We start from the raw sequence: 24,943 nt of genomic DNA, 5'->3' as shown, positions 1-24,943 counted from the left end.
TTGTGCAAGGAACCATAGAAGGGATATCTACAGGATATAATATGGTTCCACAAGATTGGAAGGATCTGTGGAGAATGCTTTTAACACCGGCACAGTATGTAGTTTGGGATTCTGAATATCAGCGTAACGCTATTGTAGCTGGAAACAACACTGGAGGAGCTTACACTCCAGATCAAGTTTATGGTTCTGGTCAATTTACCACTGTTCTTCAACAAGTAGGAGGAATTCCTGATGCCGCTTATCCTGTAATTGGCCGTTGTGTGATAAGCATGTATAAAAAGGTACCTCAGTCAGGCAAACCCACTAAGTCTTTTACTAATGACCGACAGGGGCCAACTGAGCCTTATCCAGAATTCATTGATAAATTGAAAGAGGCTATTGAGAAACAAATTGATAATACAGAAGCAGTTCAAGAACTTTTGTTGAAATTGGCTTATGAAGCTGCAAACTCAGACTGTAAAAAAGCTCTAACTAATATAGTGAGTCAACCAACTTATGGAATAGCAGATATGTTAAGAGCATGTTCCTCTGTGGGAACAGGGGTGTGGAATATGAGTGCTTTAGCTAACACTTTGCGAAAAGGAATGCTTAATAGTCCTACTATGTGTCATTTATATGTAAATCAAGCTTTGAAAGGATTTAGAAATGCATTTCCTAAGGCTATTGTTTATCATTATATGGATGACATTTTAATAGCTTCTCCTATTATAACTGCTTCAATGGTTAATAAATTAAGTCAATGTTTATTGGAATATGGGTTAGAAGTAGCCCCAGAAAAAATTCAAACTTCTCCACCATTTACATATTTAGGTCACAAATTGATGCAAGCATATTCTCATCCCATGGAATGGAAGAAAGAAAATCCTATTTCTTATATAAGATTACAACAATTACTGGGATGTAAATGCAAGTAGAAGAATAGGGACCACTCCGGTGGGAAGGTAACAGCATTCCGTGCGCCTTTGGCGTCTAGTCATGCCGGCCACATGACCATGGAGACATCCTCGGACAAGCGCTGGCTCTTCGGCTTTGAAACGGAGATGAGCACCGGCCCCTAGAGTCGGAAACGACTAGCACGCAAGTGCGGGGGAACCTTTACCTTTTTATTAATTGGATTAGGCTTTATTTGGGTCCTCCCACATCTGTATTACAACCGTTTAGTGCCTTGAAACTGGGTAGACAGCCATCAGATCAAATAGTTCTGGACGAAGCTCAACTACAGGTGTTTCAAACAGTTTCTAATTCTTTAGAGTCAAATTTGGGTTGACCGATGTCAAGATAATATTCCTTTGTCTTTAATTATTTTAAATACCTGTAAATTGCCTACTGGGATTTTATGCCAAGTTTCAGAGTTCAATGACAAATTGTTTATTATAGAATGGATTCATTTGAGCAATTCTCAGCCAAAAACGATCAGTTCAATTAACACTTTATATGCTCAAATTATTATTAGAGGAAGACATCGCAGTATGCAAATATTGGGCTTAGACTTGGTGGCAATAGTAGTTCCTCATTCCTTGAAACACTGGGAAAATAGTCTATCTTTTTCGTCTGAATTACAATTAGCGCTGGCAGATTTTGTGGGTAAGTATCGATATCACATTCCAATTGACCCGAGAATATCTTTGTTACAACAAGAGCATTTTTCTCTTCGTTCCTTAATTTCAGTGTGGCCTCTTTCTGATGCTCTTACAGTATTTACTGATGGAGGTAAACAGTGGGGTGCTGTAGCCTGGCAGGAAAAAGGCCAATGGAAAATGAAAATAACCCCTCAGAAGTCTGCGCAAAGGGCAGAGTTAGCCGCACTAATTTTGACTTTGTAATTGTTTAAAGATCAAGCATTTAATTACTGATAGTTTGTATGTTGCTAATGTTATTCAGAACCTTTCTCATGCTTATGTTTCTCCCAGTGTGGAGGACAATTTATTTTCTCTTTTTCTTACACTGCAGCAGTTATTAGCTAGCCGAAGATATTATTTACATGTGTCTCATATTAGAAGTTATCAACCATTTCCTGGATGGCTTTCAGAAGGCAATGCAGTGGCAGATGCGGCTACAGCAGGAGTTGCTTTGGCGGCCACGATTACGCTATGGGAGAGTCATTCTTATTTTCATCAAAATGCAAAAGGCTTGTGTAAACAATTTGGAATCTCTATGTCAGAAGCCACAGCCATTATTAAGCAGTGTACATCCTGTGGTCAGAATGTTTTCGGTCCTTCTATGGGTGTCAATCCCAGAGGATTGAAAGCAAATGATATTTGGCAAATGGATGTTACTCAATATCCTCCTTTTGCTCCTTGGAAATATTTACATGTTTCTATTGATACGTGTTCTGGGTATATTTTTGTTTCTCCTCAAAGAGGAGAAAAAGTGAAATAATAATAATAATTTTATTTGTATACCACCCTTCTCCTGAAGGACTCAGGGCGGTGAACAGGGCAAACATATAAAAGTACAAAGATACAAAAGTTAAAAAGGAATTAAATGAAATGCCCAAGCTAAAACAATAAGTAAATATATTTAAAACAACAATAAAATCCCAACCCATCCCCCATCAGGCCAGGCTGGCTTGTTCGAACAAATAAGTCTTCAGATCGCATCAGAAGGAGCGAAGGTCGGGCGCCATCCGGAGCTCAACCGGCAACCGATTCCATAAATCTGGGGCGCCCACAGAGAAGGATCTCCCCCTGGGGGCCACCAGACGACATTCTCTGACCGGTGGCACCCTGAGGAGGCCCTCTCTGTGGGAACGCACAGGGCGGAGGGAAGTTGATGCCGGCAGCAGGTGATCCCTAAGGTACTCCGGACCCATGCCATGTAGGGCCTTGAAAACCATAACCAGAACCTTGAATCTCACTCGGAAGACAACTGGGAGCCAATGCAGCTCACGGAGCAGAGGTGTAACATGGGAGTATCGGGAGACTCCCAACACAACTCTTGCGGCTGTATTCTGTACCATTTGGAGCCTCCGAGTGGTCCTCAAGGGCAGCCCCATGTAGAGAGCGTTGCAGTAGTCTAAACGAGAGGTCACGAGCGCATGAGTGACCGCACGCAGGGCATCCCGGTGTAGATAGGGCCGTAACTGGCGTACCAGGTGAACCTGGGTGAAGGCCCCCCTAGTCACAGTTATTATGTGGTCTTCCAGAGTAAGCTGTGAGTCTAGGAGCACTCCCAAGTTGCGAGCCCTATCTACGGGGGGTAATAACTCACACACCCCCATAGAAAGAGATGGAATATTCTGAATATCCCGAGATGCCAGTACGTACAGCCACTCAGTCTTGTCGGGGTTGAGTTGAAGCCTGTTCCTCCCCATCCAGACCCGAGCCGCTTCCAGGCAATGGGACATCACATCGAGGGCATCACTGGGGTGGTTTGGGGTCGAAATAAAAAGATGGGTATCATCAGCGTACTGATGATACCCAACTCAAAAACCACGAATGATCTCACCCAGCGGTTTCATGTAGATGTTGAACAGGAGAGGTGAGAGGACCCACCCCTGAGGAACTCTACAAACGAGAGGCCTCGAGGTCGACCTCTGCCCCCCTGCCAACACCGACTGCGAACGTCCCAGGAGATAGGAGGAGAACCACTGAAAAACTGTGCCTCCCACTCCCAATCCCCTGAGACACCGCAGCAGGATACCATGGTCGATGGTATCGAAAGCCGCTGAGAGGTCTAATAGGACTAGGACAGAGGAATGTGATCAATCATTGTATTAGAAGTTCTTCAATAATGGGAAAACCTGTACAAATTAAAACGGACAATGGATCTGCATATTGCAGTGTGGCTTTTGCAGAATTTTGTGATAAATGGGATATTTTGCATAAATTTGGTATTCCTTACAATTCTCAAGGTCAAGCAATAGTAGAAAGAGCAAATAGGACATTAAAGGAGGCTCTTGACAAACATAAAAACAAAAAAGGAGGAACTGTGACTAATTTACCAGTGTTGCAGGAATGGTTATCTTTAACTTTATTTACTTTAAATCATTTAAATATTTCAAAATTAGATTCAGTTTTGGACTCCACAGCTCTGGAACGACATTGGTATAGAACTCCACCTGATCCCATTTGGCATGGTCCTGTGCCTTTGTTAACATGGGGCCGAGGATATGCTGCTGTGCTTGCTCCAACAGGTCCAGTCTGGATTCCAGCCAGGTTTGTGAGACCATATCATGAACCCATGGCATCAAGGGTTATACGATCCTATTCCGGATTTCCGAAAGAATCAAAGGATAACAATCAAAATGCCAAAGGAAACTCCACCTCAGGATGAACAATCTGTATCGCATAGAGAAAACTCTTGGAAACAATGTGGAGAAGGAAATTATACATTCAGCTAAAATTGAAATGTTTGTTAATTTTATATGTATAATATTTGGGATTTGCTTAGGTATGTTGTGTAATGAAGTCAATGTTTATTCAGTTCAATGTGGGGGGAAAGGAACTGGAGCAAGGAGCCTGGAGAAATAATGTATATGTGTTGCACCTTCAATCTACATAACGAATGAGTTGCCATTTGGTCGTTTAAGAAACAGAAGAAACGTGAACTTTGGTCAAAGTCCAATAAGCTGAAGGATTGAGACGCAAATGGCGAAAGGACTTATACCACCATTGGGAGTTGCCATGAATTATAGAGATTTGCATATATTTGAATCATTGGATTGTAGCTATGTTTAATCAAACTATCAAGACTTTAAATTGTTAGAACAAGAGATGTTGTATTGTGGAATCGCATGGCTTTAGATATTATGTTAGCCACAAAAGAGGGGTGTGTGCTTTAATTCATAGTCACTGTTGTTTATATTTCTGATTTTTATGTTAATATTTCTCATACAATTGATGTTATGGAAAAGATGGTTAAAGAAAAATTCCTTAGTTTATACTGGCTCTGCAGTGACAAATCCATGGGATTGGTTATGGTCTTGGCTACCTGATTTTGGATAGGTGAGACAAATTGTCCCCATCATAATTGGAGTTATATGTTTGCTGATTGGTTTATTCTGTTGTATACAATGCTTACCAAACTTATGGTTTATGTGTAGGCAGTTGTGACCACCCAGGAAAGAGGTGTTATACGCCTACAAACTGTTGAAACAACATGAAAACAAAGAAGGAGATGTAGGGAAATTATTGCAGGCTGCAGAAGGGCAGCTGAAACAATTGTTTTTCAGTCTTCTGAAACAAGCCATGATAAACCACCTGTTCAGCACAAGGTCAATCAGTTAATTGTTGGCTATTAAAATGCAGCTGACATAACCAAGCCAGGGGAATATCATGCAGGTTCAGAGCCAATGGGAAAGGAGGATTTTTTTGTTGTACACAAGCTCAATCCAATGAGTGAATTTCCTTGTAAATAAAAGGGAGCTTTGGACATTGCTCTGGGCTCTCATCCCGAGGAAGGAAAGACTCTGTCTTATTTTCATGAGAGACCACCGCATCTCCAATGATATATTTTATGCAGTCGTACTAAGAAAGGTGACCTCCATGCTGACAAGATTTTAACATGACCAACAATTCACGACAAATTACATCTAGTCTTGGTTTCTTCCAAAAGCGTGAACTAAAAACTAGATTAAACATGAACTAGAAAGGCCTTCTGTGGACACGTGGAAATTCTCCACCACTTTCCAAATGTCTATGAGTAAGCACGGCTACAAGTTATCAGTCAGAATGCCTGAAAAAGTTGTTTTGTTATCTTGGGTTAGAAGATATTTTTCATTTAAATAATGATACTCTTAATATTGAGAGCAGGGATCTGGACCAATACAACCATCCCTACCTAAAGATGTAGGCTGGGGTATAGACCTTTTAGTCTTGCTATTGGCCACAAAGCTCTAATTTAAAGCCCTGATTTATTTAAGATGTGCAAATCTAAATAAGACACATGTATATAGGTTGCTCTTATTCTTATCTATTGGCTTTAGTCCCTCATATATTTAGAGGCTATGCATTAAGTTTGTCAAGAGGATAGTGCTATAGTCAAAGGGTGTCAGTAACACTTTCTTTTAGAATGGCAAAACAAAACCTGCTTGGCTAATTTTTGGTGTCAAGGTAAGAAAGAAGTGAACCTTTGCAGTTACATCATAAACGTTAGTAGCACTTAGCAAGCTGCTAAATGCCAAAGGAATAGAAGCCGACTCAGATACTTCATCATCCTTATAGTGCCATTTCCCAGGAAAAATTGCTTAACCAACTTGTTACTATTTAACAATTTCCAGCATGCAAGAGCAATATTTCAACATCTCTAGCAAAAACCTTAAATGAGGTTTGCAAAAAATGCCTAGCCCTTCTTTAAAAATTTGGTTAAATAAGTGACATGAAGACAAGGATTCATGTTGCATTTGCCTTGAACAAAGAACAGAAATCCAATGTTGAGCAATAAAAAAGATAGTTCTGTAATACTTGTGCAATACACCCTATGCATCAGAGCTGCCTTTCTGACACCCCACCCATAATTATGAATAGTTTGCATCATTACATATTTATTATATCAGCAATATATTATGTACATTGTTGAATATAATAAACTGACTTGTGAAATCTTTTCATGATATTTATAATCAATTAAGCAATACTTTGTTGTAATTTTGTTCACAATGGTATCACACCTTTTTCATTTTTTACAACCATCTTTGGCTTAAACAATAAAAATTATTGTCCATTCATTGCTTCATCATGCACATTATTTAATTCTTGCTAATTTCTTACACTTCAATATATTGGCAACCTCCCACATGTGTATGTGTGCACATGTGAATTTTCTCTCTTGAAAATGAGAAACCTCACAAAATGTATTTAAAAACTGAGCAAGTCAAAATGAAATATTTGACACAGTGACCAACATAAAGGTGGGGTTGGTCATTTAAAGGATGCTTCAAAAATTAAAAATGCTATAAAATGCTTCTGAAAATCTAGAAAATATAAACAATATACTGTAAAGCAGGGCTTTGTCAACCAGTGGTATGGGTACCACCTGTGGTACATTTCCACCTGGCAGGTAGTACGTGACCATCCTAGAAAAGTGGTAGTGGGGGAGAGGAATGAGCTGAACCGGTGGTAGCACCGCACAAGCCTGAGCGAGAGATGGCTGGAGCTGCAGGGCTGTCAGGGCTCAGCGGAAGAACCAGGATCAGTGCCAGGCTCCAGCTGGAGCTCGGTGCCGATCCTGGCACTTCTGCTGAGCCCAAAAGAAGCACCAATCAGCTGGAATGTTGCAACATCTTGCTCGGCTGTGGCTTGGGGGGGGCACTTTTTTCAGTGCCATTGTAACTTCGAACAGCCACTAAGCAAACTGTTGTATGTCGAGGACTACCTGTACTTCATCATTTTTTTCCTTTTTTTTTTTTGATCATCAGGTTTTTGACACCTTGCTAGGCGACTGGTGGTACTCAGATGTTGCCATATCCTAAAAGTGGTACAATGGGTGAAAAAGTTGAAAAGCCCTGCTATAAAGTAAAAACAATGAAAAGCATATCTTAAAAACGAGAATCTAAAAGAAGTGGTAGGAGCATTACATGGTTACAGGAGAGCATAAAAGGTATGTGGAAAACTGGATCTACCAAGTAACAAAGCACTTTAATAACATGGTAAACTAAGTGCTCAAGAAATCTAGTTTATAGCACAGGTCATCATCAGATGAATTTTGAGTGCTGCTGCACAGAGCCTTGAGGCAGGATTGGTATCCAGAAGTAACAGGGTGATATAAAATTGGTCAATAAATCCTGGGTATTTGTACCAAAGTTGTAAGCAAGAATTCTTTATCAAAAAATCCCTCTTCACATTACATTTTTTAAAAACACAAATAAAAATGCTGTACAGCTTGGCTTGTGGGAGTACCATTAAATTACCTTGATCTGGTGAATAAAAAAGAATATCAGTTTGAACATGACATGCAAATTTAGGAGTCCATCTCCACCGCACAGCACATGTTGCATCAGCCTCAATGCAAACATCCTTCCAGAGGGATTCTGAAATAATCTCAAGACTATGCTTCTTTCATCTGGGAGATGCTGCAAGGAACTGGCATCAAAGCTAGTTCTTGGGAGACTTGATGTTCTGGTGGCATTCGGTATCTGACCTTTTTCCAGAAGGAACTATTTGCAGAAGAAGAGTCTTTCTTTGTGATGTCCCCTTTCCATCTGATAGCTCCCTGCTTTTGCTTGATGTATCTAATGGACTCTGGCATGTGGCTGTAATCCTTTATGTTACTCATTTCGATCAGGATAGTTTTCATTCCATCGGGTATAAGAGCGTGATACACGGCTATATTCTGCTCAGGAGCCTCTTCTGAGATGGAAAACCCAGGTACTAGAATCATTATCAGCCTCCTGCTTTGCCCAATGGTTTCATCAACAACGTTGACTAATGCTATAAATCACCACAGATAAAGATCGCATCAGATGTTAATACCCACAAACATATTCTCTTCTTTTGGATACACATGGATTTTAAAGGACACAATAATGGGCCAAAAACAAAGCCTAGAATTAAGATAATTTCTATAATACTGGTGCCTGAAATTTAGCCTTCTTAAAAAATATAAAACAGAAAATTAATCACTGAATGCTTTCATGTGCTTTAACTAGGCACTATAAAAATGAATACATCTCACACTCCTTGTTATGTAGTTCAACAGTAGGCACATAAGATAGTTGTTTGTGTAAGTGTATGTCCTCGACTCACAACAGTTCATTTAGTAACCATTCAAAGTTAAAATGGCACTGAAAAACGTGACTGTTTTTCACACTTATGACCAATGCAGGATTTTATATATATAGATCTGTAGATATAAAAGTAGACTAAGGCAGGGTTTATTATTGTTATTTTCTCTACTCAGAAATGCATGTACAAATTTATTGTAAAGGAAAAATAGTTATATTAGCACTTCACCCACAATTTACTTTAGTATCTAGTTTTATAGTAATAAGAATGGATTATTTTATTATTAGATAAGATTCTACTGTAAAAATGGCTTAAAGATTATATTAAAAATAATTTCTCAATTGTAAACTTAACTTTTTCATCCTGCTTTCAAATATTAGTTCACTAAAATTGGATCTTAATTGTAGAGAACTTTATGTTCCTTAAGTAAAAAAAAGAAATTAAGAATATCAAGGGCTATTTTTTCTGTTTATTATTACGTGCATATGTTTTTATTGTTTTATATATGCTTACTTTGTATGTCACTATGGTTATTTAATATTTATATAAACAAATAACATAAAATTTACCCATTTTTAGTAGCAGAAATGTTCCTTCTTTAATCATTCTGCCCATCCCCTTTAAAAAAAAATCTGCCTTTGTTTTCATACAGTATGAAATGCTGAATGAATTGAAAAAGACTTCAAGATTTGGGACTACCTAATTATTTCCATAGACCACTTGCCAATTTGTATAGCTGCTGTGAGATGGGCAGTCTCGAAATTCAATACATAAATAAAATAAATAGTAAATGAGGAACATCAGACTGAAAGTTACATTTTACCTTTTCCTGGCAAATCATCCCTGCCGGGTATAAAGAGACTGTATCCACACTGTTTTTCCAGAACATCAGGAAGTACTTTCAGTACAAAGTCAACTTGCCTGCTGAGTTTTGGATATAACACATATGCATCATAGATTTTTCCATCTGAAACTGACAATGTAAGACAAAACTGCTTCAGAAATTATTAACAACCTCCATCCCCAATACATGAAACAGCTCTAAGTAGGATTTATTCCAGAACAAACTATGTCTGGTTTTATATTGGATGATTGATGAATGTAACAAATGGGCATCTATATCAGTGTTTCTCAAGTATGGCAATTTTAAGATGTGTAGACTTTAATTTCCAAGCCTCTCAAGTTTAAGCGGAGAAATACTAGGAGTTGAAGTCTAATGTCTTAAACTTGTCAATGCTCAGAGCTTGAGTGGTGCATAGAAATGAATTACAAAGAAATAGCAATTCCTATAACATTTTAAATAACCGTTATATACAAAATGTTAAATTGCAATTACCAGTTCTTCAGCTGCTATTGGTCTTCATATGCATTGAGTTCTTCCTAACCTAGGATATCATAATGCATTACCTAGTATAGGTTTGCATCCAAGCAGTGTGGCCTTTTGTAAATGACAGGTGGAAATGTTGTCAATGCAGGGATTTTTTTTAAGTGCTGTCCAAGATTTTTTAGTATGATACCCAATGTCCCAATGATCATTGATTATCATCAGCATCTTCATTATTAAAAAGATTTCAGAATTTAGAACTTGCCCTGTCATCTTTCCTATCTTCAGAAATTAAGGCTATTAACCTTGTTTAACCACAATTATTTATTTGTCAGCATTTTTTTTTCAGTCCAAGGAATTTTCATTTGAGGTACAAATTAACAGCTTAAAGCTACCCTACTTTGGTCATATTACAACAAAGACCTAGTCTCTGGAATATTGTGGACGGACTCAGGTATAGCAATTATGAATCCCTATTGGAAGATCTGAATGACCAGGCTGGGGTCAGATTGTCATGGAGAAAAACTATCTATATGATATCTAAGAGTCAGTACTGACTTGATGACATGTAATAAAGCAATACGATTATACAGAGTGTTACCTTTTTTATGAAGAAAAGAGCGACATGATTTCCGATACCAAAGGACAATTTCAATCTTGAAGAAGATGCAGATTAATACAGGCATAACCAGTAGTAATGTCAACAAAACAAAAGCTGTATGGTTTTTTGCTAAATCAGAAAAAAAATCATATTAAATGAGTATTCCATGAAATGGTTAGAATAATGATTAGCACCTTGAAATCATTGAGCCAAATTTGTCTTTCCTCAGGAAGTATTATTGCCTTGATTTCTAGTTCAAAGAAGATTAGATAAAAAATCATGTGTGGTATGTTAAGGAAAGTAATTGTGGTATGGGCCAACCAGGAAATATATTTGTATCAAAGGGCTAATCCAGATTCAGTTTTCACCAATTTAAAGTCATTAAATATTAGGATTCTATATGGCCTTAAATTACACAGGACACAAAATCAGCAGTGTTTTACACAGAGGGAATATCACCCGCTTCTACTCTGCTAGTGCCTTTGATGGTACATAGATCTAATCTATGAAAGGAACAAGGGAACTTTGGCATCGTATTCCATCACTCTTTGAATGACAGTCACTGGCATTCGTTCAGCTCCTTTAAGATCTTATTACAGGTAGTCCTTGACTTAAAACAGTTCATTTAGTGACTGTTTGAAGTTACAACGGCACTGAAAAAAGTTACTTATGACCATTTTTCACAATTATGACCATTGCAACATCCCCAGGGTCACATGCTCAAAATTCAGACGCTTGGCAAATGGATCATATTTATGACAGTTGAAGTGGATTATATGATCCCCTTTTGCGATCTTCTGACAAGCAAAGTCAATGGGGAAGCCAGATTCACTTAAAAATTGTGTGATTAACTTAATAACTGCAGTGATTCACTTAACAACTGTGGCAAGAAAGGTTGCAAAATGGGGGAAAATTCACTTAACAACTGTCTCACTTAGCAACAGAAATTTTGGACTCAGTTGTGTTCATAAGTCGAGGGCTACCTGTAACTTAGAAGACTTTCCATTTTTATCCCTGCATTGGTTTCAAGTGTTTATTATATTCTATGTGGTAAAATTGCAGCAGGCTAAATGAAAAAAGGAAACACGTTTTAAGCCTTTGGGTGTAATCCAAGCAATTTAAGTACAACTGGAAATGAATAAAATTCCCTAAGGTTGAAATTCTATGCATACCAGAACACATTTTATAACAAACTGTGTGGCTTGCTTTCCAATAAATGCACAGAATGTCTCCATTTCATTCTATTTCTCACTTCCATATTCAATATTTCAGAGGCTGAAATACTGCAGCAAAATTTCATTATTTGTACAGTTATATCTTTTCCCTTTCTTCTGTTCTAGATTTGCTTTCTTTACAGTAAGACACATTTAGAAATCAAATATAAAATGGCATACTTGGACGCTGTATTTTGATGTATGCCGCAACTTCCCCTGCATGGCAAATAAAGTGCTGATCATAATCTTCATTTTTCAACTCTGTAATGTTCAGAGACACTGTAAAAATCTCTCTTCCTTCCTTTGGAATACTTGTTCTGTATTAAAATTAGAAGTTCAGATTTAAGTTAGGCAATAAAGAATTGTCGTGTATTTATTCAGCATAAAGATTCAGGTTCAAAATCTCAATGCTTTATGCCAGAAAGATTATTTATTTATTTATTTATTTATTTGTTTTTATAAACCGCCCTTCTCCCGAGGGACTCGGGGCGGTGTACAGAATAAGGTAGGCATACAGAATGAACAATAGTGAAAACAAACAATAGTAAAATACAAACTGGGACCCCAATTAGAGCTATCAGGCCAGGCCGGACTGCTGGAACAGGTAAGTTTTTAATTCGCGCCGGAAGGTGCGGAGGTCGGGGGCCATCCGGATTTCGGTTGGTAAGCTGTTCCAGAGGGCTGGCGCACCCACTGAGAATGCCCTCCCCCTGGGGGCTACCAGCCGACATTCCTTGAGCGGTGGCACCCTGAGGAGGCCCTCTCTGTGGGAGCGCACAGGACGGTGGGGTGCTGACATTGGCAGAAGGTGCTCCCGTAGGTAGTCCGGACCCATGCCATGTAGGGCTTTGTATGTCATTGTTAGCACCTTGAACTTCACACGGAAGGCAACTGGAAGCCAGTGCAGCGCACGGAGGAGAGGTGTGATATGGGAGTATCGGGAGGCTCCCAAGAGTGTCCGTGCCGCTGCACTTTGCACCAGTTGAAGCTTCCGAGTGGATCTCAAGGGCAGCCCCAAGTAGAGAGCGTTACAGTAGTCTAGGCGAGATGTCACAAGAGCATGGGTGACTGTACGTAAGGCATCCAGGTCCAGATAAGGCCGTAACTGGCGAACTAGTCGAACCCGGGAGAAGGCCCCCTTGGTCACAGCTCCTATGTGATCTTCCAGTAGATTAGCTACTGTATATCATCTACTCTTTGGACTGTTTCACATTTGCCAAGAATTGATATCATATAGTGCTATGCCATATACAGTGCCCAAATTGCTTATGCCTTATGTCATTAATTGCAAAGAAGTTGTGTCTGAATTTCATTATTGATACAGTAGACAGGGATTATATAAATACATCAAAATATTCAATAGTAATAGTGGTGAATATCTGTAGCTCAGATATAGGATGAGGGTGAAGGTTTGTTCTCTGAGCTTGTGGGTTGGTTTCCAAACATTTTGTTGCCAGGCTAGGTAACATCCTCAGAAGAATTTGGGCATGGGTCCCCAATCCCCAGAACACTACCGGTCCACGGCATGCCAGTAACCGGTCTGCACAAACCAGCAAACCAGCAAAGCCCCATCCATGAGACGCAGGCAGCACACAAAACTAGGCACCCTCTGGTCCGCAGAAAAAACCTCTCTCCACGGAACCGGTCCCTGGTGCCCAAAACTTTGGGGACCTCTGATTTAGGGAATGTCAGTGTCAGTGTTCCTCTGTTTATAAGGGCTTCAGGTGTGGGCGTTTTAATGCTACCAACCACCAGACTCGTGAGTTCATGGAAGCCTGGTACTCCACAAGCAATTCCATCAAGAGACACATCTATCTACAACCAGCCTATGAACCTTTAGAATCCAATTCAACCACAAAGCCAATCAGAGACAACACCGACTTTCAACCAACCCACTCAAGCCCCCTCCCTCCAACAGCAGTTCACCTCCCAATAACCATGACCTGATGTAACCTCTCCATCACAAGACTCATCACAAGATGCTCACTTGAAACACCCACCCCTATAACAGAGGAACACTGGCACTGACATCCCGTAAACTCTGAAGATGGTAGCTAATCTGGTAATGAAACGTTCGGAAACCAACCCACAAGCTTGGAGAACGAACATTCACCCTCATATTCAATAGTCTACAATACAAAATATTCTGAAATAATCATTTGTGTGGTTTGTCAAAGTTGTTGAAGTTTATCTTTGCAGCAGTTAATTAGTTTATGAGAATTAAATCTATTACAAAAGGAAAACAATTTGTGCTTAATTTATGCATTAAAATATATATCATACTTACTGATTTCCTTCTTGAATTCTACCTTTAAATAGATCATCAACTAGTGTATTATTGACTCTCCAAGATATAGCAATTAAAGTGTCTTTGAAACTTGATACATTACACTCTGTAAAGACATTGGATCCTAAAAATTGATATAAGAAAATAGTAATTTTTAAAAATAAATATATTTATAAGTAAATAAATTTATATCTGTGTAATATAATGATACATATCATTTTTTCTTCTCACTCCTCTGTATGCCACTGCATCACTGAGATTAAAATGTGTACAGACTGAAAATGATTTACATGTTTTTATTGTAATAATAACAATAACAATAACAATAACAATAACAATAATAATAATAATAATAATAATAATAATAATGGCAGAGAACTTACCAATATGAGCTTCAATAGTATTGTTTATGGGGTACAGAATCTCAGATCTTTTCCTCTCTTTTTTTTCTGACAGGAAAAAAAAAACATATATAACTCTTTATGTCATAAATTCAAACATATGCAAAGTTCACATATTTAGCATTCATTTAGGCCAAAATTTTGTTATGTAAGTTTTAGAATATCAAAACACATTACAAAGATTCTCTTAGATGTACTGTACATAAACCCACATATAGCTTGGTATATATGAATTCAATATCTGTAACATTTTTATTCCAAGAAACATCCCAGTGGCTTTCATACAGTTACATAAAAATATTTTTTTAAAAAACATATCACATAGCAAAAGGAATAGAGAAGGAAGAAAAGGCAAAAGACATTCAGGCCCCAGAAATCAATTTTAAATACTATTCAGATGAATATTGCGACTACAATGCTTATGAAAATGATTCATATGAGAACTTTGGAATTTCAGCAAGTACTGTATCTCACTGTCATTTACTGAAGAAGCCCATCTTTTTCCAGATTTAAAAAATCAGCCTTATTGCAACTTTCCTGCAATTCTTGTGAAGAAATCTTTAAAAAGAGAAACTACTTTATTGATTAGCAAAGAGGGGATGTGCTTCTGTGAGGTCCAAACGAATGGCAATACAATGGAGCAGGTGGCAAAAGAAACATAGCAATGCAAACTCTGCCTCTACCTTATTGAACTTGCACTTGATGTCACAATGGAAGTAGGAAATGGTGAAAATGGCATTGTGCCATCCTAATGTCACATTGGTGTCACTGTGGTTAGGAAGAGATGCCTATGGCCTCAAGCAATTCTTATGAATCATTTGGTGTGTGAACAGCTTGGATGCAGCTCAGGAATATCATGGTGGATTTAGTCTTTTAACAAGGCTGATTTAATAGCCGTCACTACTTTCTTTCCCTTTGAGCTGAGGTAGCACAGTGGTTAGAATGCAGTACTAAGTATGTTTGGAACATGGAACTATTGTTTGCATTGTTGATAATTTACACACACACACCCAAACAAACACAACACACATTGTGTATATGGTGTATATAAACTCTCTCTCTCTCTGTGTATAGATATATAGATATAATTACATGGTCACCCATCTCAAAACAATGATGTTGGGTGGCATAGAAAAATTAAAACCAAATTTTACAAACAATAATCCAGGATGCCTAATTGTTGTAAGTCCCAATCATAAATCAGAGCAACAGCAGGTAACACTTATGATACAGCTTGATTTATCTAAATTCATTTTATCTCAAAGATTATAAAAAGAACCAAGTAATTTTTATTTAAAGAATGTTCATGCTGCCACGGCAATTGAACTTCTAATACTTTAAGTTGGAATTTAAAAAAGGATTAAATTGTTGTAAACCATATTTAATTTTGAATTCTCTCCTGCAATTGCATTCATTATATACATTAACACTGATTAAAAGGATATTTGGAATATTAAATGTTGTTTGAGATTATGTGTATAATAACAATGGTACAACATGTGTGCCAATTGCTAGATAGATGAATATATAACATGATCATTTTGAAGACTGCATTAAATCGCTTTTGAAGTATGGTAAAATAAACATAAGTAAGCAGACAGAAAAAAGAGTGGAAAACATTAGTTGCCCAGATAATATAAGAACAAATTACAATAACACAAATACTTACCTAATAATGTCACCAAAATACTATTAGAAAAATTGTATTTATTTCCCCTAAAAGTATAGGTGCCTTTGCATACATATTTTCCCCCATCATCTGTTTTTATATCTTTCATAATAAGATGGTTTCTGAAGAACTCAAATCGTTCTCCTTGTATTGGCTGACATTCCTAAATATAACAAAGTAAAACATTTTAATAACAAAAAAGGGGGAAATGGTCCTTAAATTGTAGCATACTTCAATAGGCCTGCTAATCACACCCACATATACTAATCAGTATGTAAATTTGATTGCTCTGTGTATATGTACCTCCACATACATATACTCAGCTGTTCTTTCTTCATGTTCTGGGTTAATGGACATCCAGATAATAACAGTGGCAAGTGGAGCCTTTCCTCAGCTCTTGATGATTAACTGATTGTGTCTCTACCTAGAACAGGAAATGTGCTAATCACCTCAAGATTTGGTTTCTAAAATGTATTATTAGTAGGGTAACCACAGAAGGTTGTCAGAAATTGCAGCTGGTCAAGAAGGCAGCAGCAAAGGTAACAAGTGGCATTGGAAGACCTTTATGTTGAAACAACAATATCAAATGCCACTTGCAAGGTGTTTTGCTTTAAGGGGGCATCCAAAGTCAAAAGAGAGAGAGAGAGAGAGAGAGAGAGAGAGAGATGGCCTTTTATGATAGGAATCATACATACTATAAAATGTTACTATTACTGGTGTTGAGGCTAGCACATTCCTTTTTACAGCTTAGGAAACGGCTTAAAACAGTTTAGTTGGGACTTTCAGAGTGCTAGAAGCTGAAGTGTTTTAACATATCATCTGAGATTTTATATGTTATGTATTCTTGTAAGACGGACAGAGCAATTTGAATGATAGCATATAAATGTACTACATACATTTATCAACCTGATTTATGCTCTCTCTCTCTCTGTGTGTGTGTGTGTGTGTGTAGAGTATCGTAGACAATTGCAAGAATATCTCAGAGAATTGATTTGATTTTGAACAAAGAGGCATGTAATTTTCATTTTTCTTTTTTATTATTCTCAATATTTGTGTTTTTGGAGAACTTTTGTTTCTAGCTTTCCTCTTAGCAACTCTTTGACTTAGAATATACAGTAAGTGGTCCACAGACGTTGAAAGATCACAGCAGAGGCAATTCAACCTGAAGGAATTAGTCTTTAAGTTCAGTGGGCAATGAATCATAATTTCACCTGCTGTTAACTTCTTCAAAGCTCCTGCCTGCCACTGTGCTAATACAGTATTACACAGGAGAAGCAACACATGGGATCTCGTAATTGTTAATATTCATTTAACACTCAGTTAAAAAAATTACAGAAGGAGGAATTTTAAAAGATCTGTACCTTATACCAATGGATAGAGGGATAATCTACTTCCTGTCCAAACTCATTCACTTGATGACACACAATCCTGGTTGGCGCTCTTGGAAACAAATTTTGCTTAAGGTAGTATTCTTTGTTAAAACAAAGACTAGCGCTGTTATTGAGAACTGCAATTGGGATGCTGTACTTATAACATCTTTTTGAATTCCTATAATTAAACATTAAAATGTTAAAATTATTTTTGGTACAGTACAATTCTATTTTGTCAAAACTTTGTCTTTTATTTTCTTATACATTATTGCCACCATGTACAAAACTAGGCAACTATTGAATCATCCTTTAGTCCAAGTCTGAGGTTAAAATCATTCCCATTTATTTCTTGCCTGGGAATGGAAGTTTATGTGTTCTGAGGATCTTCTGATTCAGGGATCAGAGGCATAGTTCCGCTTTTCTTTAAGGTTTGGATGTTAAAACAGAGTGTAACCCTCAACCTAATCCTAACCCTTAATAGAAAGAGCTTACAATATATGTGTGGCTCATTTTGTTCCTTGTATGTTTTCTAGTAGCTCTTAGGCAAACATGTAGTCTTCAACCTACAACCATTTGTTTAGTGACCAAAGTTATAATGGCACTGAAAAAAGTGACTTATGACCGGTTTTCACACAACCATTGTAGCATTCCCAGTCACATGATCAAAATCTGGGTGCTTGGCAACTGGCATATTTTTATGATAGTTGCGGTGTCCCAGGGTCATGTGATCTCCATTTGTAACCTTTCCAGCCGGATTCCAACAAGTAAAGTCAATGGAGGAAGCCAGATTTGCTTAATGACCCCATGAATCACTTAACACCTGCAATGATTTGGTTCACAACTATGGAAAAAAGGTCACAAAATGGGGCAAAACTCACTTAACAACTGTCTTGCTTAGCAATGGAATTTTGGGGCTCAATCGTGGTCATAAGTCGAGGACTATCTGTATTAAGCAGTATTAGTCAAGAGCTCAGGTACATCTGAAAACTCTTGCGACTGTGAATGTAGAGGCACGGATTCTTCCCATCTCATCAGCTACTGACCACAATGGGGAAGTAGAGTGTAGGAAGAAAGTTAAGGATTTATTCCATCTTTGGCATTAACTTCATTTGCAGTTGCCTAACAGACTGCTATTTCTGGGTCACTTCCTTCCACCTTCTCAAGTTCCCATGCACAAAGCACATCAACCTACAACAAGAACAAGAATGCTGGGAGGGGGCGGGTTCAAGAAAATTTATTTAGTCAAAAGCAGCATAGACTTAGAAGAGTGGTTACGCCATTTTAAAGAAAGTTTGATGGTAGCATGAAACATAGCATTGATATCCCAAATGTCATCTCCCAAAAACTTCTTAGTTTGATATTATAAAATTTCCGTGCTAGTGCACAATGCCCTCCCATCAAGAAAGGAACATCTGGCAAGGGTATATTTCAAATTCTCAGTAAACTAAGAGTCATGGTGGCTCAGTGATTAGAATGGAGTATTGCAGGCTAATTCTGCCAACTGCCAACAGTTTGATCCTGATAGGCTTAAGGTTGACTCAGCCTTCCATCCTTCCAAGTGGCTAAATGAGGACCCAGGTTGTTGGGGACGATATGCTGACTCTGTAAACTGCTTAGAAAGAGCTGTAAAGCACTATGAAGCGGTATATAAGTCTAAGTTCTATTGCTAAACTATTGTCCCCTGTAGAAATTGCTGTCAACAATCCTGAGGGCTTTATATCCAACAATAAAATGATATGAAACATCATTGGCCTATAGAAAGTGCTGGGACTGCTGAAAAAAAATTCTATAGAAAAGCATCTTCTACCTACAGGAAGCTATGGCTTTTCTGTTCTTTATGTGATCAGTTGTTTTCCTAATTTTGGCCCTCCAATAAAGGAGCCATCAACAGATTGATGGAATTAGTTATGATCTATCACACAGTCAAGTGCCTGATTCACACTATACACTACAGACTAAAGCAGACCAATTAAAATAGATCTGGCACCATTTCCATCCACCAGTTAACTGATAATCTCCAAGAGCCTTCAATCATAAACCAATCCCACAAAATTCAAATTCCACACAATTATAAATACTGCAAGGTGATCCCCACTTCTCAATCCTTGCTCTGAGGAAGCCTTGCCAGAATGTAAAGTGGCACTTCTGCACAAAAACCCTGGTATATATCTTTGGTACATATCTTGCTAAGCTTGGATAACTCCAACTACAGTTTAAATTTCCAATGATGTATCAAAACGCAACCACCCCCTCCACTCCCAGAACCAATAAATGCAACTCCTTACCTTATAATACATTCATACAATCCTGAATCTTGAGCTATGGCAGGGATAAACCAGAGGCTGTTTTCCTGTTGGAATACTCTTGAAGGAGGCTGTGTAATTAAAGGCATGTCATTTCCATTCATGTACCAATTCAGGGTAGAGTTTGGAAATCTGTCCAATGGGCAATCAAGCCTAAAAGGATTGTTTTCTTCAAACACCTTCTGCTTTCCAATATCTTCCTGGACCACACATTTCTCTACATGGAGTGGGGGGAGGGAAATCATTGTGTTTTAAACTATACATACACTAAATCCACTGTTTACCAAAAAAAAAACCCTCTTGAGCAAAATCAAATCCAATTGATTTGGTCACTTTGGTAGGAGATCCTAAGCATGTCTTGTCAAGTCTGCTGCAGCCCTTGGGCTAAACAAACTCATACTTAATTTTCCAAGACTTTTCTTTGCTGATACTTTTTTGGGGAATTCTTTTGTAGTACTCTTGTTTTGCAAATTATTGACGTACAAGTTTAGCTACTTAGTATGGATATTCATAAGCAAGTCACATTTCTTTCAATGGAGCTTTCTCTCAGGGAGGTTGTGATAGGACTGCAGCCTTCATCTTATTTCGCTTATGACTGAAGCTTGCAGTTTTCATCATTTATAGCTTGCAACATAAATTAAGAAAGTCCACTGAGGAAAACTTTTGTATCCCCTTAACCTCCACACAGTCACCTTTGCTTGCCCAACATTTAGGATGGAGCAGCAGAAAATCTTATCCAGATCAGGGCTTTTACAAAAAGAAACTTCCTCAATTTAATTTGCCCGGGATCCATGCTGTTAAGCTTTTCCATTTTTCTCAAAAATCTTAATAAAACACTTCAATATCTCAGGCATGAAAAAAGTGCTGCAATGAAAGTGCTTATACAGGTAGTCCTCGACTTACAACAGTTCATTTAGTTACAATGGAATGGGAAAAAGTGACTTACAACCATTTTTCACGCCTACAACCATTGCAGCATCCCCATGGTCATGCGATCAAAATTCAGATGCTTGGCAACTGACGCATGTTTATGACATTTGCAGTGTCCCAGGGCCAAGCGATCACCTTTTGCAATCTTCTGACAAGCAAAGTCAATAGGGAAGCCAGATTCACTTAACAACCGTGTTACTAATTTAACAATTGCAATGATTCACTGTGGCAAGAAAGGTCATAAAAAGGGACAAAATTCACTTAACAAGTATTTCACTTAACAACAGAAATTTTGGGCTGTTGTGGTCATGAATCGAGGACTACCTGTAATCACAATCGTAATTCTGCCACAAAACCTCCGCATAGAAAGATTACTTCACTGTTATGACTCCTTTGTGGCCCACGGTATATTAGAACTGTGCAAAAAGAATAGATGAAGCCAGCATTACAAAACAAACTACAATATGATCTAAACACAAATCTAAAGTTACCTTTCTCTTCATGAAATAGCATATCAGAAATTCACTTTGGAATTGATTCTATTAGCTGGACCTGTGTTTTCAAACTTGGCAATTTTAAAATGTGTGGAATTCAACTACCACGCTGGCTGGAGGATTTTAGGAGTTAAAGTCCCTGTATTATAAATTGTCATGTTTGAGAAACACTGAGATAAACTCTTTAATAAACCCCTGCTTACAAAAATAGCATAGCTTATTTTACATCTATTTTATACAACTGTACCAGATTTGTAATTCAAATCAATTTTAAAATAAAAGTAAAAGCTTACATCTAATAACCAGGGTAATTATCATAAATACAATCGCTCCTTTTTTTCTGAATGAACATTCTCTCTCACTGAGTATTTGAAAAAGCTGTTTACAAGGAACTCACCTGATTTGAATACACAGATAAATGAGAGGACTAGAACACAATAATCAGCTAAAGCAGGTTTCATGTTTTACTGCACAAAAAGGAAAGAAGCAAAAGACTCAATACATTCAAGCCATAGCTCATACTTTTCTCTTTTCAATTCTTATCATTTACAAGAAACCTTGCTGTTTCTTCATTTTCCCCTCCAGTCTTCCCACACATATACACATCCCCCCCAAAATGCCAGTATAGTACTGTACAATAAAACAGAATTAAATAAAACATCTCTGGATAATTTACTTTGTCAGGGAACTTAAATGTTTTTTTTTAGTATTTTTTCCTTTTATTGAATTTATTCAAGATTTCAAAAAAATAAAAAGAAATTAAAAAGATCAACAAAAAAGATACAAATTAAAGACCACTAATACATGATAAATAAAATTAAACAGAAGTAAAATAGAGGAGGAAAAAAGACTCCCTCCTCAAATTTAAAAACCAGAATATTGCCAGTAGTAAATAAATTGAATACGCATGGGTGTGGATGTGCACATGCATGTGTGTTAGTAATAATTAGTTTACAAAAAAGTACTTTCTAATAGTATCTTGCTATTAACTACAAAAAGAAATAATTTCAATATATTACTTTATTGTTGAGCTATCAACATGAAATCCATGCCAAAGAAAACCTATCACACTAAAACATTATCTAGGGGGGAAAATGTGACAGAAAGAATCTTGGAATCAGCCATTAGTTATCTGTCCCCCAAACAGCCATTTCAAGATCTTCCTAGGCAAAATTGTATTTTATGAAAGTACATGAAATTTTAATTCAGCTACTGTTATAATTTGGCTGATGATTAAAGACAGTTACAGCTTATTATTATTAATTTATTTAAATATACTAGCAGCCCAACTCCAATATCTTTACTATCTGTTCAAAAGTAAGTCAATTCAAAACATTTACTCTCTCCGTTAATTAACTAAAATGTTGCCGTTTTGAATTTATAATACTCTTTTATTATCTGTTATTTTATGTTCAGGTAATATAACAAACCAGCATTCTATATTAGTGTCTAGTTTCATTTAAAACTAAAATATTGTCTACTTGCTGAAAGTTATTAGTCACAGAGGGTTTATAGACAGTGCCAAATCTTCTGTATTCCTAAAATATGCACTACTACTGGTAAAATGTACAATACTCCTAAAATGAACTGGACACATTTCTACAATTTGTACAAATTGTCTAGAAAATTGGAATATTATGTCCATATTCAGACATCAGTTAAAAACAAAGATTAACATGAAGTCTATTTAAATAAAAACCTATGAACTTAAAAATATTCAAAAATATCTAATTATGCAATTATTTTGGCAAAATACACAATCCCATTACTGTATAAGAAAATCTATTTGTTTCAAAAGTAACTCTATATGTTCAATGGGATTTATATAGATACAGCACAATAGGATTGTAGCCTATTGTGAAAGCTATTTTCTAAATACTGTGGTTTATTATGCTGTCGTTTGATAGATAACGATAAGTGATAATATTAAAATCTACTAACCTGAGAAGAAAGGAAGCCACCAAATAGGTTTTTAAAAATCGTGGCTATTTATCGTGAAATTCCATGGTCTTTTTTTTCCCCCCCGGAAATGCTGATAACTTGACGTAAAACTTCTATATGGAAATGCAAGAGGACAAGTAATACTTTGAAACAACAGTCGCAATGCTTGTTTCCGACTACCCTCTGATTTGCATAATTCTTTATCTCTGTAAAAAGAGCTTTTCGGAGACACAGAAATCTAGATTTGCTGCTGGCAAACTTTCCCTCCGGAAGGAAGCTCTCAAAACCAGCATCCGTCAGGAAAGGGGTAGAAACCTAGAAGAGGGACCGCGGAACAGCTGCTTCTTTTCCTATTAAACCCGGCTCCACCAGTTTTCCTGGTAAAGAAGGCATCTGAGCTCAGCGCACGGACAAATTCGGTGTTGCGGAAACAGAAAAAAAAGTTTTCGCTAAATCTCCCTCTTCCCCCCCCCCCATTTCTCTGTATCTTCTGTCTGTCTATCTATCTATCCTCTTGAAAGCGCCCTCAGTACGTTTTCAGAAGATTGGAAGTTTCATATCTGATGAGTGCCGGAACATGAAATGGGCCGCATATAAATTTAAACAAATAAACAATGGTTTGAAGGACCCCACCCACGACCCCTCGATTCCCAGCCCCAAGTATTTCCGACACACGTCCTGAACAAGAACAATCTTAAGGTACCATGAAGATGGATAAATAGATAAGGATTCCCTCAAGTGGAACTTAGCTGCAAATTCCATGGGCATTATTTCCACTCTGATTTTCAGGTAACACAAAGGAAGTATTTTGCCATTGCCTCCTTCTTGGGTAGTTTCTCGCCTTCCACTGGGTGGTTTTCTGGTGGTCTTCCATCCAAACGGCAATCGGCACCGACCTTCCGGATTTTGAGCAGCCTGCCAAGATCGGCCCAGTGCGCCTCCTCGAGCGGTATGAACGCGAGCGCTTGACTAGGAGCTGGCTAGGTTTGCGTGACTTGGCTGTAATGCACCAAGAAGGAAGCAATAAGACATGTGTGGGTGACATGTCATGATTCAACCTTTCGACTAAGAGATAAATAACCCTGCTCTCTCTCTCTCTGGCAGCAGTAACTGGAGTCAAGGACCCACCAGGAGGACTGGAAAGTGGGCCGAGCCGGGCCGGAAGGTGGGGGTGAAAGACAGGAATGAAAAGGAATCTCAGTCTTGCTCTCAATGCCGGAGCCGGAAGACTTGAGAGCACCGAGAAATAGCAATAAGAAAGCAAAAGGTCGTTTTGCCCAACATTTGAGATGGGAGGGGGAGGATTTTCGTGAGCCACCTAATGTTGCGGAAGACGTTTTTCTGAATTCTTTGATGGGAAATTGCGCCATATTGCGCACGCAGAAATTGCTGTTGCAACCTCGGATAATATACACTTGCGCTCCAAGGTCGGAGAACTTCCGCGGCTCGTCTTTGCAGCGGCTAGCCCCGCCTCCGCCCGGCCTAGAGCAGCGGCCCAGAAGCGGCGGCGAAAGGAGGCCCGCCAGTCGCGGCTTTGGCGGGAACGAATAAATCGACTCCACTTGGAAGCGCACCTTCCTTGCGATCAAGTCAAACTCTGGGCAAAGCTTCAGTTGGCGCGCAGTAGAAATTACGCGCGCAAAACGGGAGGGAAAAGGGTAAAATTTCACTTAACCCAAGGCGGTATTTAGAGAAAGGTGTCGCCGTCGATAACATCGCAGGAGCCCTACCGGACTATTTGGCTTA

At 38.1% G+C, this 24,943-nt stretch overlaps 1 protein-coding gene across 4 annotated transcripts; it reads right to left on the bottom strand.

The window, feature by feature from the left end:
* Positions 1-6,667: 6,667 nt before the first annotated feature.
* LOC310639774 (interleukin-1 receptor-like 2) lies at positions 6,668-24,288 on the bottom strand. Of its 4 annotated transcripts, none has more exons than XM_083361654.1 (12): positions 23,198-24,288; positions 21,654-21,723; positions 21,087-21,178; positions 19,815-20,049; positions 17,521-17,707; positions 16,160-16,322; positions 14,473-14,538; positions 14,090-14,213; positions 11,983-12,119; positions 10,589-10,717; positions 9,487-9,636; positions 6,668-8,369 (listed from the first exon to the last, which is right to left on the bottom strand). In XM_083361654.1, exons 3-12 carry the CDS (start codon positions 21,124-21,126, stop codon positions 7,987-7,989), a joined length of 1,614 nt encoding a protein of 537 aa, XP_083217780.1. In that variant the 5' UTR covers positions 21,127-21,178; positions 21,654-21,723; positions 23,198-24,288; the 3' UTR covers positions 6,668-7,986. The 4 variants fall into 4 exon arrangements, with proteins under 4 accessions (XP_083217780.1, XP_083217779.1, XP_083217778.1 ...); XM_083361653.1 differs by lacking the exon at positions 21,087-21,178 and having other exon boundaries at positions 23,198-23,310; positions 23,901-24,288; XM_083361652.1 differs by lacking the exon at positions 21,087-21,178.
* Positions 24,289-24,943: the final 655 nt, after the last annotated feature.

This window comes from Vipera ursinii, assembly GCF_947247035.1.
Source record: "Vipera ursinii genome assembly, chromosome: 4".
Lineage (NCBI taxonomy): Eukaryota > Metazoa > Chordata > Lepidosauria > Squamata > Viperidae > Vipera > Vipera ursinii.
This window is presented reverse-complemented; position numbering and strand designations above follow the sequence as displayed.